General features: G+C 52.9%; 2 protein-coding genes across 4 annotated transcripts in view; one reads left to right on the top strand and one right to left on the bottom strand.

Moving 5' to 3' along the window:
• USP48 (ubiquitin specific peptidase 48) overlaps positions 1-7,234 on the bottom strand; it is a 42,967-nt gene extending 35,733 nt beyond the window's left edge. For 2 of the 3 annotated variants that reach the window (XM_076072855.1, XM_076072856.1), the window contains exons 1-6: positions 7,000-7,234; positions 5,875-5,995; positions 5,225-5,516; positions 3,145-3,272; positions 2,610-2,734; positions 796-904 (exon numbers count right to left, since the gene is read on the bottom strand). In XM_076072855.1, coding sequence (XP_075928970.1) covers positions 796-904; positions 2,610-2,734; positions 3,145-3,272; positions 5,225-5,516; positions 5,875-5,995; positions 7,000-7,148 — 924 coding nt within the window. In that variant the 5' untranslated portion in view covers positions 7,149-7,234. Of the gene's footprint in view, positions 1-795; positions 905-2,609; positions 2,735-3,144; positions 3,273-5,224; positions 5,517-5,874; positions 5,996-6,337; positions 6,742-6,999 lie in introns of those variants that run through there. The other variant, XM_076072857.1, reaches the window with a different exon arrangement.
• Positions 7,235-17,346: 10,112 nt separating this feature from the next.
• The window catches only part of LOC116950539 (uncharacterized), a 32,992-nt gene continuing 25,112 nt past the window's right edge, over positions 17,347-25,226 (top strand). Inside the window, exon 1 of the mRNA XM_032968399.2 lies at positions 17,347-17,486. Coding sequence (XP_032824290.2) covers positions 17,387-17,486 — 100 coding nt within the window. The 5' untranslated portion in view covers positions 17,347-17,386. The remainder of the gene's footprint in view (positions 17,487-25,226) is intronic.

The following is a 25,226-nucleotide window of genomic DNA, read 5'->3' as shown; positions in this document are numbered from 1 at the left end:
ACAGACTTTTGGGGCAAGTGCTGCACAGTACACAAGGGAGTGGGAGGCCAAGAACACGCCCGCCGGCCTTTGTCTGCCCAGTGATGATGTACTACACACCGCACCAGGTACCCAAGTGAGGACGAATCGACATGAGAGAGGCCAAGGACCGGTTCAGATACTCATCACCGATGATGGCAGCGAGTGGGAATCGAACTCGGGTTGCCTGGTTCGTAGCGCAGCGCACTGAACGCTGCGTCACCGCCCCCACACACTCTCACAAAGACGAAGACCCCCACGTATAGCCTTTAACACACTGCTGGGGCAAGTGCTGTTAGCCAGCACCTCTAAAAGCCCGAACGGTTAAGGAGGGGGTGGGTGGACCAGCACCACACCCGGTCGTCTTTATCTCCCCAATCGCGATGTTTACATAATGCACCAGGTGCTCATTTGAGGCTGAGTCTACTTTGGGGAGGAAGCCCAGGACTGGTTAAAACATTCTCCACTGTTATTGGTCATGAGCAGGAATTTTATTCGGGTCGCCAGGTTCGTAGTGTGGCACGCTAATCGCTCCACTCTCACCACCCCGCAAGCGCACTCTCACACACACTGACACACACGCAGATAGGCTCACCACGGCTGCACCAAAGATCCCCCGTGTAGCCTGTAACAGACTGTTGGGGCAAGTGCTGTTAGCGAGCGCCTATGAAGGCCGGCACGGAACACGAATTGGTTAGGTGGCCAGCACCGCGCCCGGCCGCCTTTGTCTCCCTAGTGGCAATGTTTACACACAGATCGAGAAACACCGCCGCACACCTTGAGGAACTCATCAAGGCAGTCCGTCAGCTGTTTGTGACCCTGGATGTTGAGGTCGAGCTCCAGGAACCGCGCCGGGCGCCTCGACTCGTGCCCACACGCACCGCACCTGGCACCGCACGCAAGGACGCGCACACACGCGCACTTCAATTCAACTTTGAAAGGGCTGTTTGTTACTGGCTGTTTGACGTACATAGCTCCCGTGGTGATTTACGTAACTCACGTGGTGACGCGCGTAACTCCTGTGGTGACGCACGTAACTCCCGTGGTGACGCACGTAACTCACGTGGTGACGCACGTAACTCACGTGGTGACGCACGAACGCTCGTGGTGACGCACGTAACGCACGTGGTGACGCACTTAACTCAGGTGGTGACGCACGTGGTGACACACGTAACTCACGTGGTGACGCGCGTAACTCACGTGGTGACGCACGAACGCTCGTGGTGACGTACGTAACTCACGTGGTGACGTACGTAACTCAAGTGGTGACGCACGTGGTGACGTACGTAACTCAAGTGGTGACGCGCGTAACTCACGTGGTGACGTACGTAACTCACGTGGTGACGCACGTAACTCAAGTGGTGACGCGCGTAACTCACGTGGTGACGTACGTAACTCACGTGGTGACGCACGTAACTCACGTGGTGACGTACGTAACTCACGTGGTGACGCACGTAACTCACGTGCTGACGCGCGTAACTCACGAGGTGACGTACACAACTCACGTGGTGACGTACGTGGTGACGCACGTAACTCACGTGGTGACTCACGTGGTGACGTACGTAACTCACGTGGTGACGCACGTAACTCTCGTGGTGACGCACGTAACTCTCGTGGTGACGCACGTAACTCACGTGGTGACGCACGTAACTCACGTGGTGACGTACACAACTCACGTGGTGACGTACGTAACTCACGTGGTGACGTACACAACTCACGTGGTGACGCACGTAACTCACGTGGTGACGTACGCAACTCACGTGGTGACGTACGCAACTCACGTGGTGACGTACACAACTCACGTGGTGACGTACGTAACTCACGTGGTGACGTACGCAACTCACGTGGTGACGTACACAACTCACGTGGTGACGTACACAACTCACGTGGTGACGTACACAACTCACGTGGTGACGTACGCAACTCACGTGGTGACGCACGTAACTCACGTGGTGACGTACACAACTCACGTGGTGACGTACGCAACTCACGTGGTGACGTACGCAACTCACGTGGTGACGTACGTAACTCACGTGGTGACGCACGTAACTCACGTGGTGACGTACACAACTCACGTGGTGACGCACGTAACTCACGTGGTGACGTACGTAACTCACGTGGTGACGTACACAACTCACGTGGTGACGTACACAACTCACGTGGTGACGTACGTGGTGACGTACACAACTCACGTGGTGACGTACGCAACTCACGTGGTGACGTACACAACTCACGTGGTGACGTACGCAACTCACGTGGTGACGTACGCAACTCACGTGGTGACGTACACAACTCTCGTGGTGACGTACACAACTCACGTGGTGACGTACACAACTCACGTGGTGACGTACGCAACTCACGTGGTGACGTACGCAACTCACGTGGTGACGTACACAACTCACGTGGTGACGTACACAACTCACGTGGTGACGTACACAACTCACGTGGTGACGTACACAACTCACGTGGTGACGTACGCAACTCACGTGGTGACGTACGCAACTCACGTGGTGACGTACACAACTCACGTGGTGACGTACACAACTCACGTGGTGACGTACACAACTCACGTGGTGACGTACACAACTCACGTGGTGACGTACGCGTACTGCCCGCAGAACTCGCTCTGCACCAGGTCGCGCACGCGGGAGTCGCGCTGCCGGCTCAGGGCGTCCTCCAGCAGCGCCATGAGCAGCTTCGAGAATTCCTGCGCGTCCTGGGGTGGAAACGGGGGGGGCAGATGAGGTGACGCGTCTAGAGGTCGGGCGCTGGCTTGGTGCTGCCGTGAAGCGGGCTGTGCCGTGCGCCGCGAGGTGCCAGGTGGCACCGCTATCGAGCGTGCAGGGCCGTGCGACTGCCCCGGTGGCCCATCACGGTCGGAGCGGGGGATGGGGTGGGGGGGGAGCTTAGGTGCAAGTGGGACCAATTTGTATTCTTGGCACCAAGGCCCAAGCCAACCAACCACGCTCTGCCTCCTTCTCTGCGCCGTGTGCTGGGCACCAGCGCCGTGCTCCGTCTGCCGCGCTGCATGCGGCTCCGCTCCGTGCGCGTCAAGGGGCCCCTCCCCCACCCCACCCCGGGGGGGTAGCCCCCACGCCCCTCCCGGCACTGCCCCCCCCCCCCCACCTGCTGCTGGGCGGTGTCGAGTCCGAGGGCACGGATGAAGGGCGAGGGATCGAGGTAGCGGCGTTCGCTCTCCTGCAACAGCGCAAAGAGCAGCTGCAGGTGCTCGCACACGCCGCCCTGCTCCTGTCCTGCACGCACGCACGGTGACACAGGTCCCCCGGTTACCCTGAGCAGCCTGTCGGGGCAAGTGCTGTTAGCGAGTAGCACCCATGAAAGGCTGGCAAGGCACGCGAGGTGGTGGGAGGCCAACACCACCATGCCTGACCGCCTTTGCCTCCAAAGTGGCGATGTTCAGGCATAGCAGCAGGTACTCGTGTGAGGCTGAGTCGACCGAGCTGAATGTTTGGCTATTACCAGTTACATTGTATAGTTTCGTTTTACTTTACTATAAGAGGACACCAGAGCACCCAGAGGAAACCCATGTAAAACAGAGGAGAACATCGAAACGCCATTCAGAAAGGCTGGAGTGTCACCACTCCGCCACCACCCTACCGCCCTTAAATCTCATACACACACCGCACACTCGTATTGTACAAATACAAAGATCCCCCGTATAGCCTTAACAGACTGTAGGGGCAAGTGCTGTTTGCGAGGACCTATGAAGACCGGCACGGCACACGAGGGGGTGGGTGGCCAGCACCACGCCAGGCTGCCTTTGTCTCCCTAGTGGCGATGTTTACACACAGCACCAAGAACTTATATGAGGTCGACTCGACCTCGGGGAGGCCAATAACTGGATCAAATAATCGTCACTGGTGTTGGCCGTGAATCGAACTCGGGTGGCCGGGTTCATAGCACAGCGTGCTAACCCCAACGCTACCGCTCCCCGTGCATACACGTGTAGTGACATCGCTCCCCATGCATACATGTGTAGTGACATCACTCCCCATGCATACATGTGTAGTGACATCACTCCCCATGCACACATGTGTAGTGACATCGCTCCCCATGCACACATGTGTAGTGACATCGCTCCCCATGCATACATGTGTAGTGACATCGCTCCCCATGCACACATGTGTAGTGACATCACTCCCCATGCATACATATGTAGTGACATCGCGGGATGTCACTGTGCAGTGCCAGCCCTAGAGAGTCACGGCATGCGGTGTAACGACATCGTGGACACCACAGCGGTGTGGGTGTGGTTCCGGCCCTAGAGGGTACCGGCCCTAGAGGGGCCCGGTGAGCGCTGATTGATGCGCTGGATGCCACCACGCTTGGCGTGCAGTGCCAGCCCTACAGGACAATAAGTGTGGGAGTGCCGGCCGTAGGAATGAGGTTACTAAAGGCCGTGGCACTCTGGTTGACCCGAGAGGACACGTGACCAGTTTAGTCTACAAAGGGGCCCAAGCGGGGGCTAGGGGTGGTCACGTGGTTAGCATCCAGATCCTTCCCGAGGATTCTGGAAGGTGATCACCAACAGGCTAACTACACCAGTCACGTGGTAACTAGTGTAGTTAGCCTGGTGGTCACCCCCATAGGTTGTTATTCTGTTAGGGGAAAGTTACCCCGTGTGTTGTATTTGAATAGATGTGTTGCCTCCACGTCTACGTCTGAACTCACTACACATACATACAGTTGCTCACCCACTCAGATACAACTAAGGTTGAAAGCGTCGATGCATTAGTCCGTCCATCTGTTAGTAGTGTGGCGTCATGATAACTCTCGCCAAGTTGATCCGATATAAACAAAACTCCTGTGTCAAGTCTCGCTGCTATTCGAAACTCAGCGTGGAGGAAACCGGTACATTTAATCAGAGCATTATCACCCAAAATTTGGGGGCGACAAAGCAGAACTAAGATTACTTCTTGCAAACAAGCAAATAAATTTTACCCTGACAGTTACCCAGCTGCTCGTTAAATACCTCCGTAAACAAACAAATATTGCGAGGTTTTTACGTCATCCATGCACGTATGCATGGAGCACTCAGGCCAGGACTCAAAGACTGGGTTCGTACCTACAAGAGTTGGGTTCATCACTCACTCATACAGCCAAAGGCGTCCACTACTCAGAGAAACACGCGTGTCCACCACTTACTCGTACAGCCACAGGTGTCCACCGCTCAAACTGCTGTCACCTGCCGGGTTGCTGGAGTCTGTGGCGCCTTGGGGCATCGTGGAGGCGGAGGAAGTGATTGTCGTCCTGTCGGTGGTTTCACTATCCGTAGTCGCCCCATCCTTGGTGGTGATGCTGGTGGCGGTGGCGGCGGTGGTGGTGGAGCAGGAGGTAGTCGTCCCCGCGTGGGTGGAGGGGGAGTCTGGGCGGTAGAGGTAGAGCAACTGGCGGAAGCGGTGGTTGTGGAACCACACCTGCAGGAAAGTGTTCACGTAGCACGTCGCCCCCAGGTTCTTGAGCCCCACGAACGAGTTCTGTTGGGGTGGTGGACAATTGCAAGTGGGGGAAGAGGCGGAGGGTGGATGAGCAACTATTGTCTTGTCAAGCACGCAGGAGGTGCTCTGGAGAGATGGAGATGAGTGGGTGTAACTTGGGTGAGCTGTGGACGCAGGGAGTGGTAGATTTGGAAGGCATATGGGGAGTGGAGGACATGGGGAGTGTTGGATACAGGTAAGCAGGGGACTCAGGTACATGGTGGACATGAGGACGCAGCGAGTGGGTAACTAGGGGGAGGGGTGGGCACGGTGGGCACGGGGAGCGGTGGGCACGGGGAGCGGTGGGCACGGGCAGCGGTGGGCACGGAGGCTGCGCGACTTGGGAGGAGGTGGGCACCTTGGCGCGGCGTTCCGTATCTGGATCGTCCACCTGGTGGAAGGCCTCCTCATTGAGGTCGCCCAGCCACGCTTGCTCGCCCAGCCCCACCAGGCAGTTGGGGTTCCCCTTGCAGTTCCTCCTGGGAACGCAGAGGACGGAGGGCGTCTCACAGGGTTACATGAGTCAGGGCACCAGAGTCGTGGGCACACGTCTGGAAGGGGAGTCCACGCAACAGTGGGCCCCTCCGGGAAGTCGCCGCAACCCTCCGGTAAAGTTCAGCGAACCTTGGGAAGCGTGCGTCATCCCAAATCACCACGAGGACCTCGGCAGCGTCCCTCACCACCACCACCACCGCCGCCGCTTGAAATCTCGCAGCAAGCCCTGCAAACCCACTCGCGTAACCTTCAGCAATGCAACTTCGACCCTGACGATTCAATGAAGCCTGGAGAGCCCAAGGGAGATCACAAGAAGTTACAAACACCTCGTGGGACGACGTGGAAGATCCGCAGAGCGTCTGGGGTCACAACCCAAAGCCGCATCCGCTGCACCAACCATGGCAGCAGATTGTGGATACTTGATGCACAAAATGTAAAGACTCCGGCATTAGGGGTCCCTGTATTAAGGGTAAGGGGTCAGATTTAGCATTGGGTTTCTCTGTGTTAGGGGTCCCTAACTCAAAGCTATGGTTGGGAGTAATGTATTGTAGCATTAAAGGTCCGTGTATATGGGTCCCAGGGATACGAAATAGGGGTAAGGGGGTTATAAAATGGGTCTCTGCACGAGGGCAACCTGGGTTAAAGAGCAAGCGGGAGGATACATAATGAGAGGTCCTCGTGTTTAGATTTAGGTACTAGCGAGGCGATACACGAACAGTAGGATTCGGGGTTACTGTATCGGAGTTTGTGGATGGGGGGGGATGGGGGGCGGTCGGGGGTTGGCAATAGGATTAGGAGTTCCCGTATCGGGATTATGGGGTGGGGGGCTAGGGCATTGGGGATAAGGATGAGTGAGGGGATGTGAGGAGGGGGGGGGGTACGAGGGGATAAGCGTGAGAAGTTCCCGGGTGACGAGGAGGGGAGAGAGGGGAGTGGGGGGGGTGTGACCATTGGTGAGGGGACAGCCCTAGCGGAGGCCTCTCCTCACCGGGGGCCGCCCGAGGCGCAGGGCGGCAGCGCGAGGCGGTAGGCGAGGTGCAGGTGCGCGGGCCCCACGGCCTCGGGCCCCACGCTCACGACCCAGGCCCAGCCGCGGTCGCCCGCGGTGCCGCGGGAGGCGCGCGCCTTAGGCCCCATGGCTCGCTGGGGCCGCGGTCGATTCCGATTCGCGACTTTCAGTTAATAATCCGAATCCATTCGATTCGATGCCCGTCGATGGATGCACGTGGACGTGGGAGGTGGGGGGGGCGGGGAATCGATTCGGCTCGGGTCTGCGGGTTTTAATGCACGCGATGAATCGAACGAAGCCGTTTGTCGTGACGGTGAATCGATTCCTCCGTTGTGGTTGAGTTTGTCGAAACGATTGTGATAGATTCCGAGCAATAGTGCGATTTATAAATCGATTAATAAATCGATTTGTTGCAACTGCTGTGGGGAGGATGAGTTGGGGGAGGGGGCTGTGGGTGTCGATATCTGATTTGCATACTGGTATTTTTGCACAGGAAACTTGAGTAAACTTTAAATTTTGATTTAAAGCTTTCGTGACTGCAGTAATTCATATTCTTAGTTTTTTCGGTAAAGTCACGTTGAAGGGAAACAACAAAATAATAAAATATATATAAAACAATAAAAAAATTCTCACGACGTTTCGACTATAACTCAAACGGTCGTCTTCAGGTGTGTTGGTTTGCATAAATTTTGCATACATTTTGCATACATTTTGCATAAATTTGAGTAAACTTTGTTGTGTCGATGTGTGTGTGTGTTTCTCCCTTGCGCGTGCTGAGACTTTGTAGGATGAACGTTGAGATATATAATGGGCACGGGGTGACCGCTAAGGTGTTAATTGGTCCGTAATAAGGTCGGGCACTGACACAGGCTTGAAAACTGTCCATTTAAAAAGGCCATTGGAATGGGCGCAAAGTCGATTCGTGATTCGATGGATATCGCCAAAGGGGCCGCCCATAAATGACGTCACGCACCTATGGTGGGGGGTGGGGTGTCAGACATTTGTGACGATGTGTGACGAGGGGGAGGGGGCTGTGTTTGAGAAATGTGACGTCACATCAAAATGCGCAACTTTTAAATAAATGTAGAATTACATTGATTTAAAGCTTTCGTGACTGCAGGGATTCATATTCTTGGTTCTTTCGGTAAAGTCGCCACGTAGAAGGGAAACAATAAAATAATAAAAATATAAAACAATAAAATTCTCACGACGTTTCGACTGCAACACAAGCAATCATCATCAGGTGTGAAAACCACAGCAAGAAAATTTAAAATTTTCAAATTTTATTACATATTTTTATTATTTTATTATTTTTCTTCTACGTGACTTTACCGAAAGAACCAAGAATATAAATGTAGAATTGTTATAACACTAATTGTTATAACAACACTCCTACAACATCAGAGTGCAGCGCCACATTAAATACGCACTACAATGACAATAGTTTAAGGCGATTTGAAGCATGTTTTATTTTCAAAATGGAAATATGGTTTTGGGGGGAGGGGGGGGGGCAGAGCTTTGTGACGTCATATTTGCGGGGGGGGGGGTCTGACTTTTTGTGACGCCGTGTGACGAGGGGATCAAAAATCGTCCCAAATCGCGTGACGTCATTTATGGACGGCCCCAAAGTGATTCCACTCCGTCTCAGCTCAGGTTCAAAATCGGGACAAGCTAACGACGATTCGATCGCAAGTTAAAGTCTCGAGGGGGAATTCGCCCAATGCACTGAATCCCATGCGTAATCGTTTCGAGATCCCAACGCCTGTACGTGGCGTACACGTGTGCATCATTAAGCTCGTGCGAGGCCAGTATCGTATGTGAAGAATGGGCCCTTAATAAAATAGAAACACAACAATATTAAAACACGTGTTTAACTTCCATAGTAAAGTAATTGTATTCTTTCATTTGCTACACGGCCAGATAACACGACAAATTGCTAACCTTAAACACCCAGTCGTTCGTAAAAGTTGAAGGTAGTATAGTACTATAGTAATAGACCAAGTGCAGAACCACTGAACCGGAATTGATAGCTTGAAAGCGTTTGGCGCGGGGCCCTTGAAAGTGCGCGGCCCGTAGCAACACATGTAGCTACTTTTGCTCCTAGGAGAATCCTTCACTGGTGTGCATTGTGCTGCATTCACTTGCGTTGAATAGATTCGAGGCTCCATATAATTTGTTTTGGGCTGTCACAAATAGATCCGATAAATCTGTGGGACTTTTTTTTTGCAGGATCATAAAAATGATGAAAAATAATAAATAGATGTTCAGCTTTCGTGGCTGCAGGAATTCAGATTTCTTTGGGTCATATAGGTTCAAATTAATAAAAATAAAATAAACCAAAAACTACGACGCTTCGTTCGCAACACAAGCGGTCGTCATCAGGAGGAAAAAAGATGACGATCGACTTGTGTTGTGATCGAAACGTCGAAGTTTTGAGTTTATTTAAATTTTTATTAATTTAAACCTATCAACGTTACTTTACCGAAAGACCCAAAGAATAATTGTTTACCGTTTCTGGCAATAAAACGTTGCGTTAAGACGTTGAAACACCAAATAGATCTGCCGATTGCAAGGCATCAAGGCTGCATTAACCATGCACAGTACTTGTGACAAAACATACGAACATGTTCTCATAATAACGCTATGCAACACGATTTTTGTCCCTGGGTAGTGTTATTTTCTAATTGCTTATGCCTCAAAAGTATCGAAAACGGCTATTGTTATTTCCCACAAACTTTGCTTTTGTGACCAAGACTAGATGTGAAGGAATGACACAAATGCACACCACGTTTTCTCATTGAAAACAGGTGCATTTCAAAATATCACTGTCCTGGTCACAAAAGCAAAGTTTGTGGGGAATAATAGCCCATTTTCTGTACGTTTGAGGCATTAGCAATTAGGAAATAACACTTACTACCCAGGGACAAAAAAAATTGTTCCACGGTGTTATTAATGGAGTGGATTATGAACGTTGCTTTTGTTATATATGTCAGTCTTTGAAACAGCTTGGTTTAAACCAGGGACATCAGCAGCCTTCTTGATGGCACTGTTTGGCCACCAGTGTCAGACCAGAGAACAACACCAAAAAGGCGAACGGTAGAAAAAACAGTGCAAGTCTCGGACCACTTATAACTCGGGATGAGCAGTCGTAATTATAGTTTTGTTTTACCCTTTTTTTCTGGCAACAAAACTTAAACCTTTTTACGAGGAATCATGTTCGCATTAACCACAATACCTGCGGTCACAATGCAAACAAAAACACACTGATTATGTATGCATTGCATTTTGAATTAAAGCTTTCGTGACTGCAGGGATTCATATTCTTGGTTCTTTCGGTAAAGTCACCACGTAGAAGGGAAACAATAAAATAATAAAAAATATAAAACAATAAAATTCTCACGACGTTTCGACTGCAACACAAGCAATCATCATCAGGTGTGAAAACCACAGCAAGAAAATTTGAAAAAAGTGGCGTTTTTTTTTACGTTAGCACCACGGAGAGCGATTTGGCAGTTATTCAGATGGACGAGTCCATCTATGTTCGGAAAAGAGAAGGGGGGAGACGAAAATAATGGATGCGGTCTGAAAGCCACCGTAAGCCAGAACAATCAATTAAGACCCGAAATGGTTTATCAAATCCTTCCAATGATTGCTAAGCCAGAATCCATCTTCTCGGTTGAAATTGTCTCTGTGTTTGTATATGTGGATAGCCTCATGAACGAAACCTCTCATGGTAGCCATATGGCTTGCAAATAACCTCTGTCTTGGAGAAGTCAATATCATGTGAGCCTACTGAATTATAACAGTGATCTGCCACGGCCAAGGTGTTGGTCCTACCGTGTTTTAGGTCTGCTTTGTGTTCACGAATGCGGTCCGAGACATGGCGTTTGGTTTCTCCAATGTTACTACTAGCACAGAAACAACTTAGTTTGTAGACACCAGGGTACTGTATGTCCGGAATCACATCTTTTACAGACGGAACCAGATCACGGATTTTATGTAATGTGTTGAATCGGACCTGGATCTTGTGTTTATTCAAGATTTTGGAGATCTTGAATAAACACAAACTAAGTTGCCTGTGTGGTAGTAGTTACATTGGAGAAACCAAACGACATGATCTATATCTATATCGAGGACCACAGAGCTTGGAGAGGGAACGTGGTGGCTGCTGCCTTTCCCTGCTCGTTTGTAGTTCCTCCTCACCCCTCCGAGTCGTCCTCTCTCCCTCTCAGAGTCGTCCTCTCCCATTCTGAGTCGTCCTCCCTCTCTCTCTAAGTCGTCCTCTCTCTGAGTCGTCCTCTCTCTCTGAGTCGTCCTCTCTCTCTTAGTCGTCCTCTCTCTGAGTCGTCTTCTCTCTGAGTCGTGCTCTCTCTCTGAGTCGTCCTCTCTCTGAGTCGTCCTCTCTCTCTGAGTCGTCCTCTCTCTCTGAGTCCTCTCTCTCTGAGTCGTCCTCTCTCCCTCTCAGAGTCGTCCCTCCCATTCTGAGTCGTCCTCTCTCTCTGAGTCGTCCTCTCTCTCTGAGTCGTCCTCTCTCTGAGCCCTCTCTCTCTGAGTCGTCCTCTCCCTCCGAGTCGTCCTCTCCCTCTGAGTCGTCCTCTCCCTCTCTCTGAGTCGCCTCCTCTCTCTCTGAGTCGTCCTCTCTCTGAGTCCTCTCTCTCTGAGTCGTCCTCTCCCTCCGAGTCATCCTCTCTCTGAGTCGTCCTCTCTCTGAGTCGTCCTCTCTCCCTCTCAGAGTCGTCCCTCCCATTCTGAGTCGTCCTCTCTCTGAGTCGCCTTCTCTCTCTCTGAGTCGTCCTCTCTCTGAGTCGTCCTCTCTCTCTGAGTCCTCTCTCTCTGAGTCGTCCTCTCTCCCTCTCAGAGTCGTCCCTCCCATTCTGAGTCGTCCTCTCTCTGAGTCGCCTTCTCTCTCTCTCTGAGTCGTCCTCTCTCTGAGTCGTCCTCTCTCTCTGAGTCGTCCTCTCTCTGAGTCGTCCTCTCTCTCTGAGTCCTCTCTTTCTGAGTCGTCCTCTCCCTCCGAGTCGTCCTCTCCCTCTGAGTCGTCCTCTCCCTCTCTCTGAGTTGCCTTCTCTCTCTGAGTCGTCCTCTCTCTGAGTCGTCCTCTCTCTCTCTGAGTCGTCCTCTCTCTGAGTCGTCCTCTCTCTCTGAGTCGTCCTCTCTCTCTGAGTCGTCCTCTCTCCCTCTCTCTCTGAGTCGTCCTCTCTCTCTGAGTCGTCCTCTCTCTGAGTCGTCCTCTCTCTCTGAGTCGTCCTCTCTCTCTGAGTCGTCCTCTCTCCCTCTCTCTCTGAGTCGTCCTCTATCTGAGTTGTCCTCTCTCTGAGTCGTCCTCTCCCTCTTTGAGTCGTCCTCTCTCTCTGAGTAGTCCTCTCTCTCTCTCTGAGTCGTCCTCTCTCTCCGAGTCGTCCTCTCTCTCTCTGAGTCGTCTTCTCCCTCTCTCTGAGTCGTCCCCTCTCTCTTAGTCGTCCTCTCCGAGTCGCCCTCTCCGAGTCGTCCTCTCCCTCTGAGTCGTCCTCTCTCTCTAAGTCGTCCTCTCCCTCTGAGTCGTCCTCTCTCTCTGAGTCGTCCTCTCCCTCTCTCTGAGTTGCCTTCTCTCTCTCTGAGTCGTCCTCTCTCTGAGTCGTCCTCTCTCTCTCTGAGTCGTCCTCTCTCTGAGTCGTCCTCTCTCTCTGAGTCGTCTTCTCTCTCTGAGTCGTCCTCTCTCCCTCTCTCTCTGAGTCGTCCTCTCTCTCTGAGTCGTCCTCTCTCTGAGTCGTCCTCTCTCTCTCTGAGTCGTCCTATCTCTCTGAGTCGTCCTCTCTCCCTCTCTCTGAGTCGTCCTCTATCTGAGTTGTCCTCTCTCTGAGTCGTCCTCTCCCTCTTTGAGTCGTCCTCTCTCTCTGAGTAGTCCTCTCTCTCTCTCTGAGTCGTCCTCTCTCTCCGAGTCGTCCTCTCTCTCTGAGTCGTCTTCTCCCTCTCTCTGAGTCGTCCCCTCTCTCTTAGTCGTCCTCTCCGAGTCGCCCTCTCCGAGTCGTCCTCTCCCTCTGAGTCGTCCTCTCTCTCTTAGTCGTCCTCTCCCTCTCTCTGAGTCGTCCTCTCTCTCTTAGTCGCCCTCTCCGAGTCGTCCTCTCCCTCCGAGTCGTCCTCTCTCTCTAAGTCGTCCTCTCCCTCTGAGTCGTCCTCTCTCTCTGAGTCGTCCTCTCCCTCTCTCTGAGTTGCCTTCTCTCTCTCTGAGTCGTCCTCTCTCTGAGTCGTCCTCTCTCTCTCTGAGTCGTCCTCTCTCTGAGTCGTCCTCTCTCTCTCTGAGTCGTCCTCTCTCTCTGAGTCGTCCTCTCTCCCTCTCTCTCTGAGTCGTCCTCTCTCTCTGAGTCGTCCTCTCTCTGAGTCGTCCTCTCTCTCTGAGTCGTCCTCTCTCTCTCTGAGTCGTCCTCTCTCCCTCTCTCTCTGAGTCGTCCTCTATCTGAGTTGTCCTCTCTCTGAGTCGTCCTCTCCCTCTTTGAGTCGTCCTCTCTCTGAGTAGTCCTCTCTCTCTCTCGGAGTCGTCCTCTCTCTCCGAGTCGTCCTCTCTCTCTGAGTCGTCTTCTCCCTCTCTCTGAGTCGTCCCCTCTCTCTTAGTCGTCCTCTCCGAGTCGCCCTCTCCGAGTCGTCCTCTCCCTCTGAGTCGTCCTCTCTCTCTTAGTCGTCCTCTCCCTCTCTCTGAGTCGTCCTTTCTCTCTTAGTCGCCCTCTCCGAGTCGTCCTCTCCCTCCGAGTCGTCTTCTCTCTCTAAGTCGTCCTCTCCCTCTGAGTCGTCCTCTCTCTCTGAGTCGTTCTGCTCTCCGAGTCGTCCTCTCCCTCTCTCTGAGTCGTCCTCTCTCTCTTAGTCGCCCTCTCCGAGTCGTCCTCTCTCCGAGTCGTCCTCTCTCTCCGAGTCGTCCGCTCCGAGTCGTCCTCTCCCTCCGAGTCGTCTTCTCTCTCTAAGTCGTCCTCTCCCTCTGAGTCGTCCTCTCTCTCTGAGTCGTTCTGCTCTCCGAGTCGTCCTCTCCCTCGCTCTGAGTCGTCCTCTCTCCGAGTCGTCCTCTACCTCTCTCCGAGTCGTCCTCTCTCTCCGAGTCGCCCTCTCCCTCCGAGTCGTCCGCTCCGAGTCGTCCTCTCTCTCCGAGTCGTCCTCTCTCTTTGTCGCCCTCTCCGAGTCGTCCTCTCCCTCCGAGTCGTCCTCTCTCTCTGAGTCGTCCTCTCTCTCCGAGTCGCCCTCTCCCTCCGAGTCGTCCTCTCCGAGTCGTCCTCTCCCTCTCTCTAAGTCGTCCTCTCTCTCTTAGTCGCCCTCTCCGAGTCGTTCTCTCCCTCCGAGTCGTCCTCTCTCTCTGAGTCGTCCTCTCTCTGAGTCGTCCTCTCTCTCTGAGTCGTCCTCTCTCTGAGTCGTCCTCTCTCTCTGAGTCGTCCTCTCTCTCTGAGTCGTCCTCTCTCTGAGTCGTCCTCTCTCTCTGAGTCGTCCTCTCTCTGAGTCGTCCTCTCTCTCTGAGTCGTCCTCTCTCTGAGTCGTCCTCTCTCTCTGAGTCGTCCTCTCTCTCTGAGTTGTCCTTTCTCTGAGTCGTCCTCCCTCTCCGAGTCGTCCTCTCCCTCCGAGTCGTCCTCTCCCTAGGAGAGCGAGGAGTGGAGGCTGCGTACAGGCGACGCCGTGCTGCAAGTCGACGTTCTCGCCACATCAGTCGCGTCGTCAGTGACACTCCCTTGACAGTCACACATCTTGTGCGTGTACCACGAGTACGTGCGTTGAACTTCTTCTATCCGCAACCGTACGTATCCAACCGCGCTAATCGGAGGTGTCTATCGCCACGCTTTTCTTGTCCGTGGTCCCTGCGAAGCCACGTGTCCCGCTAGTTTGCACGGCGTTTGGAGGTGCAGTTGAAATTCAGATGCTGTTGAAATCGCAATGGCGATACGAGGACGAAAAGGTTGAGAAAGAGCGAGTTACGGGATGAGATTCGCACGACATAAGATGGGCGAATGAGGTGGGATGATGAGAAAGCATGAGATGACATGAAAATGCGATCAGGCTAGATGGGGAGGGATGAGATAAGGGATGAGATAAGGGACGAGATGAGATGGATAGGATGGCGCGTGCAATATGACGATGGCTGAATGAGAAGGGGATGGGATGATTTCCCGTGATTGGTCGTCATCGCAGGAGGCCGGCGAGACGGGAGGAGTTCCACAGAACATCGCCACGAAGCGAGATCGCTCTTCCCCCGCGCTGCTTGGCCGAATGCAGAGCGCGACCGCGCCGAGGACATCCGAGACTCCGACGGCGTTACAGGAGCTGAACGAGACGGCAAGGAACGGGATGGGATGCCCGGAGTGGGATGAGCAGGAGGGTTGTGGAGACACAGCGGGGAGGAGGAGGAGGAGGGGGGGGGTGACGTGACGGGCAGGGGAATGATGAGATTAGGTCGAATGGGTAAACCGTAAATCGTGTCGATGGGTGGAGGGGAGGGGCGGGGGGGATGGAGTTGGGGAGAAGCGGAGTTGGAGCTGAATGGGTCCGGGGGGGGGGGGGCATGGAGTTTTTGTCTCGGTTTGGGGGCAGGGTGGGTGGGGGGTGTGGGGGGAGGCAAGGCCGTGGCTGAATGGCTTGAGATGAGTTATGTGGGTGGAGGGGCGAGGGGAGCTCTCCTCCACTGGTGGGGGAGGAGGAGGAGGAGGAGCGGGGAGCGAGACGGGGGTCGGGGTGGAAGTTGGAAGCTCTCACAGCGACTCGGCGACTCGAGCGCAGCGCGAACGGCAACTCACGACTCGTCCGTCACGGCCGCTCCACCACCACCACCACCAGAGCCATCACCACCAGAGCCATCACCACCACCACCATCATCATCACCACCACCACCAGAGCCATCACCAGAGCCATCACCACCACCACCACCACCAGAGCCATCATCACCACCACCACCACCACCAGAGCCATCATCACCACCACCACCACCAGAGCCATCACCACCACTAGAGCCATCATCACCACCACCAGAGCCATCACCACCACCACCACCAGAGCCATCACCACCATCACCACCACCACCACCACCAGAGCCATCACCACCACCACCACCACCAGAGCCATCATCACCACCACTACCATCATCACCACCACCACCACTAGAGCCATCACCACCACCACCAGAGCCATCATCACCACGACCACCATCATCCTTCACGTCACTAACACGACTATCGCCAACGCGGACATCACCACAACTATCATCACCACCACCACCACCACAACTATCATCATTATCACCACTACCATCATCATCACCACCATCACGGACATCACCACAACCATCATCAGTCAACTTCATCGCGACCGCGGTGAGTCAACCATCACGGCCCCATCGCCAGCGTCCACACCGCGACTCGCCTCGCCGCCCTTGCCGCATCCCCTTCATTGTCGCCCATCAACACAAACACCGCCCACGCCGACGCCGTGATCGGCGCGCTGCGATCGTCGCCAGCGTCACGACCACGCAGCCTCCTCGTCCACCACCATCAGGGTCTCCACCACCATCATCATCAGGGTCTCCACCACCACCACCACCATCAGGGTCTCCACCACCATCATCATCAGGGTCTCCACCACCACCATCAGGGTCTCCACCACCATCATCATCAGGGTCTCCACCACCACCACCATCATCAGGGTCTCCACCAGCACCACTACCACCATCATCATCAGGGTCTCCACCGCCATCATCATCATCATCAGGGTATCCACCACCACTACCATCACGACCAGTTGCCATACAGTCTACAACTACGCCACCGTCATTCACACCACCAGCTTCCAAACCACCACCACCATGGCCACCATCGCCAGGGGTTAACACGAGACCCTCCATCTACACCACCACCACCACCATCAGTGTCTTTATCATCACACCGCTAGTATCAACAGTTCCATCAACACCACCATCGCCACATCGGTGTCACTACTACCATCAGTGTCACTACTACCATCAGTGTCACTACTACCATCAGTGTCACTACTACCATCAGTGTCGCATCACCATCACAGCCTCCGACACCTCCCATCACCACCACCACCTCCCATCACCACCTCCCATCTCCATCACCACCTCCCTGGTCACGATCACCACCTCCCATCACCATCTCCCATCACCACCTCCTATCACCATCACCACCTTCCATCACCATCACCACCTCCCATCACCATCACCACTTCCCATCACCATCACCACCTCCCATCACCATCACCACCTCCCATCACCATCACCACCTCCCATCACCATCACCACCTCCCATCACCACCTCCCATCACGATCACCACCTCCCATCACCATCACCACCTCCCATCACCATCACCGCCGCCCTGGTCACGGAGCGAGTGAGTGGAGGGCGACACGATGGACACGCGGAGTCTCGCACTGCTGCTGCTGATGATGATGATTAAGACGGGACTGCTGCTACTGATGATGATAGCCCCGGGGCGGGCCATTGACAGCGGTAAGGGCAACCTCGTCCACCTCATCGCGTCGCCCACCCGAGTTCACCCACACCTCGTCTGTTTACATTGTTTACACATCACCCGCTGTTTCTATAATAGTCAAAACGATCGGTCTAGAGCAGTTGTTCCTAACCTTCATAATGTTAATAAACACATTCGGGTTTGATGAAACAAAGTAATTGTTACTTACGTGCCCGTGTTTTAGATTATTTACCATCTAAAACAGAAATCTGCCCATGTCTCGCACCCCCCCCCCCCCCCCCCCCCAGACAGGGCATCACGCACCCCCATGGAGTGCGTGATGCACAGCAGGTTAAGAAGAGCCACAGGTCCTACTTGGGCTGCAGGGACTTTAATCTTGTACCATTATTTTCCTCTCCAATTTAATTTTGATGTGTTTTGTTGTTGTACTGCACTTGCATCGCTGTCAACCCCTTATCAGCGCCCTACCTTATTCCAGACCAATTCAGACCATTATTGGGCACCCCGTACCACTTATACATCTCAACGTTCATCCCACAAAGTTACATCACAAGGGAGAAACACAAACAAAAATACATATTTATGTTTTAACTCAATTTTTATGTACAAGACTGCGGGTAAACCGTATGGGTTGACGGCCATGCACTTGGTCCGTTTTGCCCGTGGCCATGCCGGTGACCCCACGCCGCCTCTTGCCAATGTGAGGACTCCGTAAACCCTGGCGCCGTGAGTTTGTTCGCCTGGCGAGACAAAATCCACGAGAAGATGTACCCCGAAGCTCTCTTGGACATTAAAGGGATCCTATGGAGCAAGTGTGGCGTGGTGGGTTGATCGGTGAGTTTCATTTATTTATTTACGTACGATGGCCGAGTTACTGATCTCATGAGTCCCGAAGTCCCCCCCCCCCCAAAAAACAAAAAAAAGTCGAGCTGTCAGCAACGAACAGCACCATCACAGCTGCACTCGACAAAGAGTCTATGATGAACACGTTTCTTGCGCTGAGCCCGTGGACACGAGAGTCGACGTTGTTCATTCACGACCTTGCTCCTGTGGCCAGGCCGAATTCTATTAACTAAAACTAAACTATTTTTGTAAATTTTACCAGGTGGGGCCCACTGAGCTACGTAGCTCCTTTTCAGAAGCATCCTGCCCACAAATGGTAGCTCAACAAAGTGGCTTATCACGCGGACGTGATTAGTGGTCAGACACTCTAAACGCGTGGTGTTGATTCTGAATGTGGAGGGATAACCCGGAGAAAAATCGTCGTGATGACGGGGAGAGAGACAGCGCAAACTCCAAATATACAGCAGCAGGCGTCAGGGTCACGATAACACCTACGACTTCCTGCATACCAGGCGAGGTAGTTAACATCTCCTAGCCCTGTCTCAGTCAGAACGAGATCTATCGAGAGTTCGGGTGAGTGGGAGGGTGAGCGAGTGGGTGGGTGAGTGGGAGGGTGAGCGAGTGGGTGGGTGAGTGCGAGGGTGGGTGAGCGCGAGGTTGAGCGAGTGGGTGGGTGAGTGGGAGGGTGAGCGAGTGGGTGGGTGGGAGGGTGAGCGATTGGGTGGGTGAGCGAGTGGGAGGGTGAGTGGGTGGGTGAGCGAGTGGGTGGGTGAGTGGGAGGGTGAGTGGGAGGGTGAGCGAGTGGGAGGGTGAGCGATTGGGTGGGTGAGCGAGTAGGTGGGTGAGTGGGTGGGTGAGTGGGAGGGAGAGCGAGTGGGTGGGTGAGTGGGTGGGTGAGCGAGTGGGTGGGTGAGCGAGTGGGAGGGCGAGTGGGTGGGTGAGCGAGTGGGTGGGTGAGTGGGAGGGTGAGTGTGAGGGTGAGCGAGTGGGTGGGTGAGTGGGAGGGTGAGCGAGTGGGTGGGTGAGTGGGAGGGTGAGCGAATTGGTGGGTGAGTGGGAGGGTGAGTGGGAGGGTGAGCGATTGGGTGGGTGAGCGAGTGGGTGGGTGAGTGGGTGGGTGAGTGGGAGGGTGAGCGAGTGGGTGGGTGAGCGAGTGGGTGGGTGAGTGGGTGGGTGAGTGGGAGGGTGAGCGAGTGGGTGGGTGAGTGGGAGCGTGAGCGAGTGGTTTAGTGAGTGAGTGGTCGGGTCAGGGACGTATTGAGGTGCAGTGGGTTCCAGGACACGGAGACGGCAGAATAGAAGCAGCACTATTTATTTAAACCTTAACAAGGGTTACACTAGAAGGGGTAGCGGCCCCTTTACCCATATAACTCAGGAACACACCCCAGGCTCTCTAGCCTAAGCTCTAGGCTCCCAGTTCCTCCTGGTAGGGCTCTAAGGGAGGCTATTTGATCCGGCCCTGGTTAGGCACAGATCTCGGCACCCCGCCGACCAGACCGGCCCTTAGAAGGACTCTGACTCTGGGGCTCTGGGGCCGCACCACTGGCTTGCTGTGCCGGCCCTGAAAAGGGCAGCGGTCACAGGAGTTCCAGGGTCTCACCTGCTGGCCTTCTTTCTTCACTGGTTGCTTCAGCCTCGGGCCCCACACTCTGCCCCGAGCTCCCTGGCTCCCCGCACTTTATACCCACTGGAGCCTTAGCGGACATTGTTGTAGCCACCAAGGTGTGGGTGAACCACACCTTCCCGTGTCATGTGTTTATTCCCCATAGCACCCCTACAGAGGCACGGGGCTTTAGGGGCTACAGCCCAGGGGCCTCAGGCAGCTGGAGGGCCTCCAGAGATGAAGTGAAAAGTTGTTTCACTTTGTGATTGCTGAATTTAATTTGTTGTTAGCCTTGTAAAAAAATAAATTTTATTTTTCTTTAACTTTTTTTCCTTTGGAAAATATTACTGGGGGCCTCACAGTACCTGTAGCCCGGGGGCCTACAACATCTGAATCCTGCCCTGGGTAGGGTTGCCACATTTTGCTGCTTTTTGTGTTCAGTTTGCTGTCATTTCCCCCGCACCTCCGATTAGCACGGTTTGTTTACGTACGGTGCGAAATATTTTATACAAAGACAAAGATACCCCCGTATAGCCTGAACTGACCGTTGGGGCTGTTAGCGAGCACCTATGAAGGCCTGCACGGCACACGAGGGGGTGGTTGGCCAACACCACGCCCGGCCGCCTTTGTCTCCCGAGTGACGATGTTGACACACCGCACCAGGTACTCATTTGAGGCCGATTCGACCTAGGGGAGGCTCAGAACCGGTTCAGATAATCGTCACTGGTGTTGGCCGTGAGCGGGAATCGAACTCGGGTCGCCGGGATCGGAGCGCTAACCGCTACACTGCTTACAAACACATACGTTTTCACTGTAGACCAAACCCAGACATACTTCTCATGAAGTCGACGGCGTTCCCAATATTCTCTCCCTCTGTTCCTCCCCGCTGTGCCCAATTCCGTTTTCGGCCCATCTCCCTACTTGCGCCCCTAAACTTTTCCTGCACGGTGAAGAACACTGCCCATAGACTCAACACTGCCCATAGACTCAACACTGCACCATAGACTCAACACTACCCATAGACTCAACACTGCCCATAGACTAACACTGCCCATAGACTCAACACTGGACCATAGACTCAACACTGCCCATAGACTCAACACTGCCCATAGACTCAACACTGCAACATAGACTCAACACTGCCCATAGACTCAACACTGCCCATAGACTAACACTGCACCATAGACTCAACACTGCACCATAGACTCAACACTGCACCATAGACTCAACACTACCCATAGACTCAACACTGCCCATAGACTAACACTGCCCATAGACTCAACACTGGACCATAGACTCAACACTGCCCATAGACTCAACACTGCCCATAAACTCAACACTGCAACATAGACTCAACACTGCCCATAGACTCAACACTGCCCATAGACTCAACACTGCACCATAGACTCAACACTGCACCATAGACTCAACACTGCCCATAGACTCAACACTGCCCATAGACTCAACACTGCACCATAGACTGGACACTGCCCATAGACTCAACACTGCACCATAGACTCAACACTGCCCATAGACTCAACACTGCACCATAGACTCAACACTGCCCATAGACTGGACACTGCCCATAGACTCAACACTGCACAATAGACTCAACACTGCACCATAGACTCAACACTGCACCATAGACTCAACACTGCCCATAGACTCAACACTGCCCATAGACTCAACACTGCCCATAGACTCAACACTGCACCATAGACTCAACACTGCACCATAGACTCAACACTGCCCATAGACTCAACACTACCCATAGACTCAACACTGCCCATAGACTCAACACTGCCCATAGACTCAACACTGCACCATAGACTGGACACTGCCCATAGACTCAACACTGCACCATAGACTCAACACTGCTCATAGACTCAACACTGCCCATAGACTCAACACTGCACCATAGACTCAACACTGCCCATAGACTCAACACTGCACCATAGACTCAACACTGCCCATAGACTCAACACTGCTCCATAGACTCAACACTGCACAATAGACTCAACACTGCCCATAGACTCAACACTGCCCATAGACTCAACACTGCCCATAGACTCAACACTGCACCATAGACTCAACACTGCACCATAGACTCAACACTGCCCATAGACTCAACACTGCACAATAGACTCAACACTGCACCATAGACTCAACACTGCCCATAGACTCAACACTGCACCATAGACTCAACACTGCCCATAGACTCAACACTGCACCATAGACTCAACACTGCCCATAGACTCAACACTGGACCATAGACTCAACACTGCCCATAGACTCAACACTGCCCATAGACTCAACACTGCCCATAGACTCAACACTGCCCATAGACTCAACACTGCCCATAGACTCAACACTGCCCATAGACTCAACACTGCCCATAGACTCAACACTGCCCATAGACTCAACACTGCCCATAGACTCAACACTGCACAATAGACTCAACACTGCCCATAGACTCAACACTGCCCATAGACTCAACACTGCCCATAGACTCAACACTGCCCATAGACTCAACACTGCACAATAGACTCAACACTGCCCATAGACTCAACACTGCCCATAGACTCAACACTGCCCATAGACTCAACACTGCCCATAGACTCAACACTGCACCATAGACTCAACACTGCCTATAGACTCAACACTGCCCATAGACTCAACACTGCACCATAGACTCAACACTGCCCATAGACTCAACACTGCACAATAGACTCAACACTGCCCATAGACTCAACACTGCACCATAGACTCAACACTGCCCATAGACTCAACACTGCACCATAGACTCAACACTGCACAATAGACTCAACACTGCCCATAGACTCAACACTGCCCATAGACTTAACACTGCCCATAGACTCAACACTGCACCATAGACTCAACACTGCACCATAGACTCAACACTGCCCATAGACTCAACACTGCACAATAGACTCAACACTGCACCATAGACTCAACACTGCCCATAGACTCAACACTGCACCATAGACTCAACACTGCCCATAGACTCAACACTGCACCATAGACTCAACACTGCCCATAGACTCAACACTGGACCATAGACTCAACACTGCCCATAGACTCAACACTGCCCATAGACTCAACACTGCCCATAGACTCAACACTGCCCATAGACTCAACACTGCCCATAGACTCAACACTGCCCATAGACTCAACACTGCCCATAGACTCAACACTGCCCATAGACTCAACACTGCCCATAGACTCAACACTGCACAATAGACTCAACACTGCCCATATACTCAACACTGCCCATAGACTCAACACTGCCCATAGACTCAACACTGCCCATAGACTCAACACTGCACCATAGACTCAACACTGCACCATAGACTCAACACTGCACCATAGACTAACACTGCCCATAGACTCAACACTGCACAATAGACTCAACACTGCCTATAGACTCAACACTGCACCATAGACTCAACATTGCCCATAGACTCAACACTGCTCATAGACTCAACACTGCCCATAGACTAACACTGCCCATAGACTCAACACTGCACCATAGACTCAACACTGCCCATAGACTCAACACTGCACCATAGACTCAACACTGCCCATAGACTCAACACTGCCCATAGACTCAACACTGCCCATAGACTCAACACTGCCCATAGACTAACACTGCACCATAGACTCAACACTGCACCATAGACTAACACTGCCCATAGACTCAACACTGCACAATAGACTCAACACTGCCTATAGACTCAACACTGCACCATAGACTCAACATTGCCCATAGACTCAACACTGCCCATAGACTCAACACTGCCCATAGACTCAACACTGCCCATAGACTCAACACTGCACCATAGACTCAACACTGCCCATAGACTCAACACTGCACAAAAGACTCAACACTGCCCATAGACTCAACACTGCCCATAGACTAACACTGCCCATAGACTGGACACTGCACAATAGACTCAACACTGCACCATAGACTGGACACTGCCCATAGACTCAACACTGCCCATAGACTCAACACTGCCCATAGACTCAACACTGCCCATAGACTCAACACTGCACAAAAGACTCAACACTGCCTATAGACTCAACACTGCACCATAGACTCAACATTGCCCATAGACTCAACACTGCTCATAGACTCAACACTGCCCCATAGACTCAACACTGCACAATAGACTCAACACTGCACCATAGACTCAACACTGCACCATAGATTCAATACTGCCCATAGACTCAACACTGCCCATAGACTCAACACTGCACCATAGACTCAACACTGCACCATAGACTCAACACTGCACCATAGATTCAATACTGCCCATAGACTCAACACTGCCCATAGACTCAACACTGCACCATAGACTCAACACTGCACCATAGACTCAACACTGCCCATAGACTCAACACTGGACCATAGACTCAACACTGCCCATAGACTCAACACTGCACCATAGACTCAACACTGCCCCATAGACTCAACACTGCACCATAGACTCAACACTGCCCATAGACTCAACACTGGACCATAGACTCAACACTGCACCATAGACTCAACACTGCCCATAGACTCAACACTGCCCATAGACTCAACACTGCCCATAGACTCAACACTGCACCATAGACTCAACACTGCACCATAGACTCAACACTGCCCATAGACTCAACACTGCACAATAGACTCAACACTGCACCATAGACTCAACACTGCCCATAGACTCAACACTGCACCATAGACTCAACACTGCCCATAGACTCAACACTGCACCATAGACTCAACACTGCCCATAGACTCAACACTGGACCATAGACTCAACACTGCCCATAGACTCAACACTGCCCATAGACTCAACACTGCCCATAGACTCAACACTGCCCATAGACTCAACACTGCCCATAGACTCAACACTGCCCATAGATTCAACACTGCCCATAGACTCAACACTGCCCATAGACTCAACACTGCACAATAGACTCAACACTGCCCATAGACTCAACACTGCCCATAGACTCAACACTGCCCATAGACTCAACACTGCCCATAGACTCAACACTGCACCATAGACTCAACACTGCACCATAGACTCAACACTGCACCATAGACTAACACTGCCCATAGACTCAACACTGCACAATAGACTCAACACTGCCTATAGACTCAACACTGCACCATAGACTCAACATTGCCCATAGACTCAACACTGCTCATAGACTCAACACTGCCCATAGACTAACACTGCCCATAGACTCAACACTGCACCATAGACTCAACACTGCCCATAGACTCAACACTGCA

Source organism: Petromyzon marinus, chromosome 39 (genome assembly GCF_048934315.1).
Source record: "Petromyzon marinus isolate PM22_M1 ecotype Great Lakes invasive population chromosome 39, UKy_Petmar_22M1.pri1.0, whole genome shotgun sequence".
In the NCBI taxonomy this organism is placed as follows: domain Eukaryota; kingdom Metazoa; phylum Chordata; class Hyperoartia; order Petromyzontiformes; family Petromyzontidae; genus Petromyzon; species Petromyzon marinus.
The sequence above is the reverse complement of the archived record's forward strand: the minus strand, read 5'-3'. Positions and strand labels throughout refer to the sequence as shown.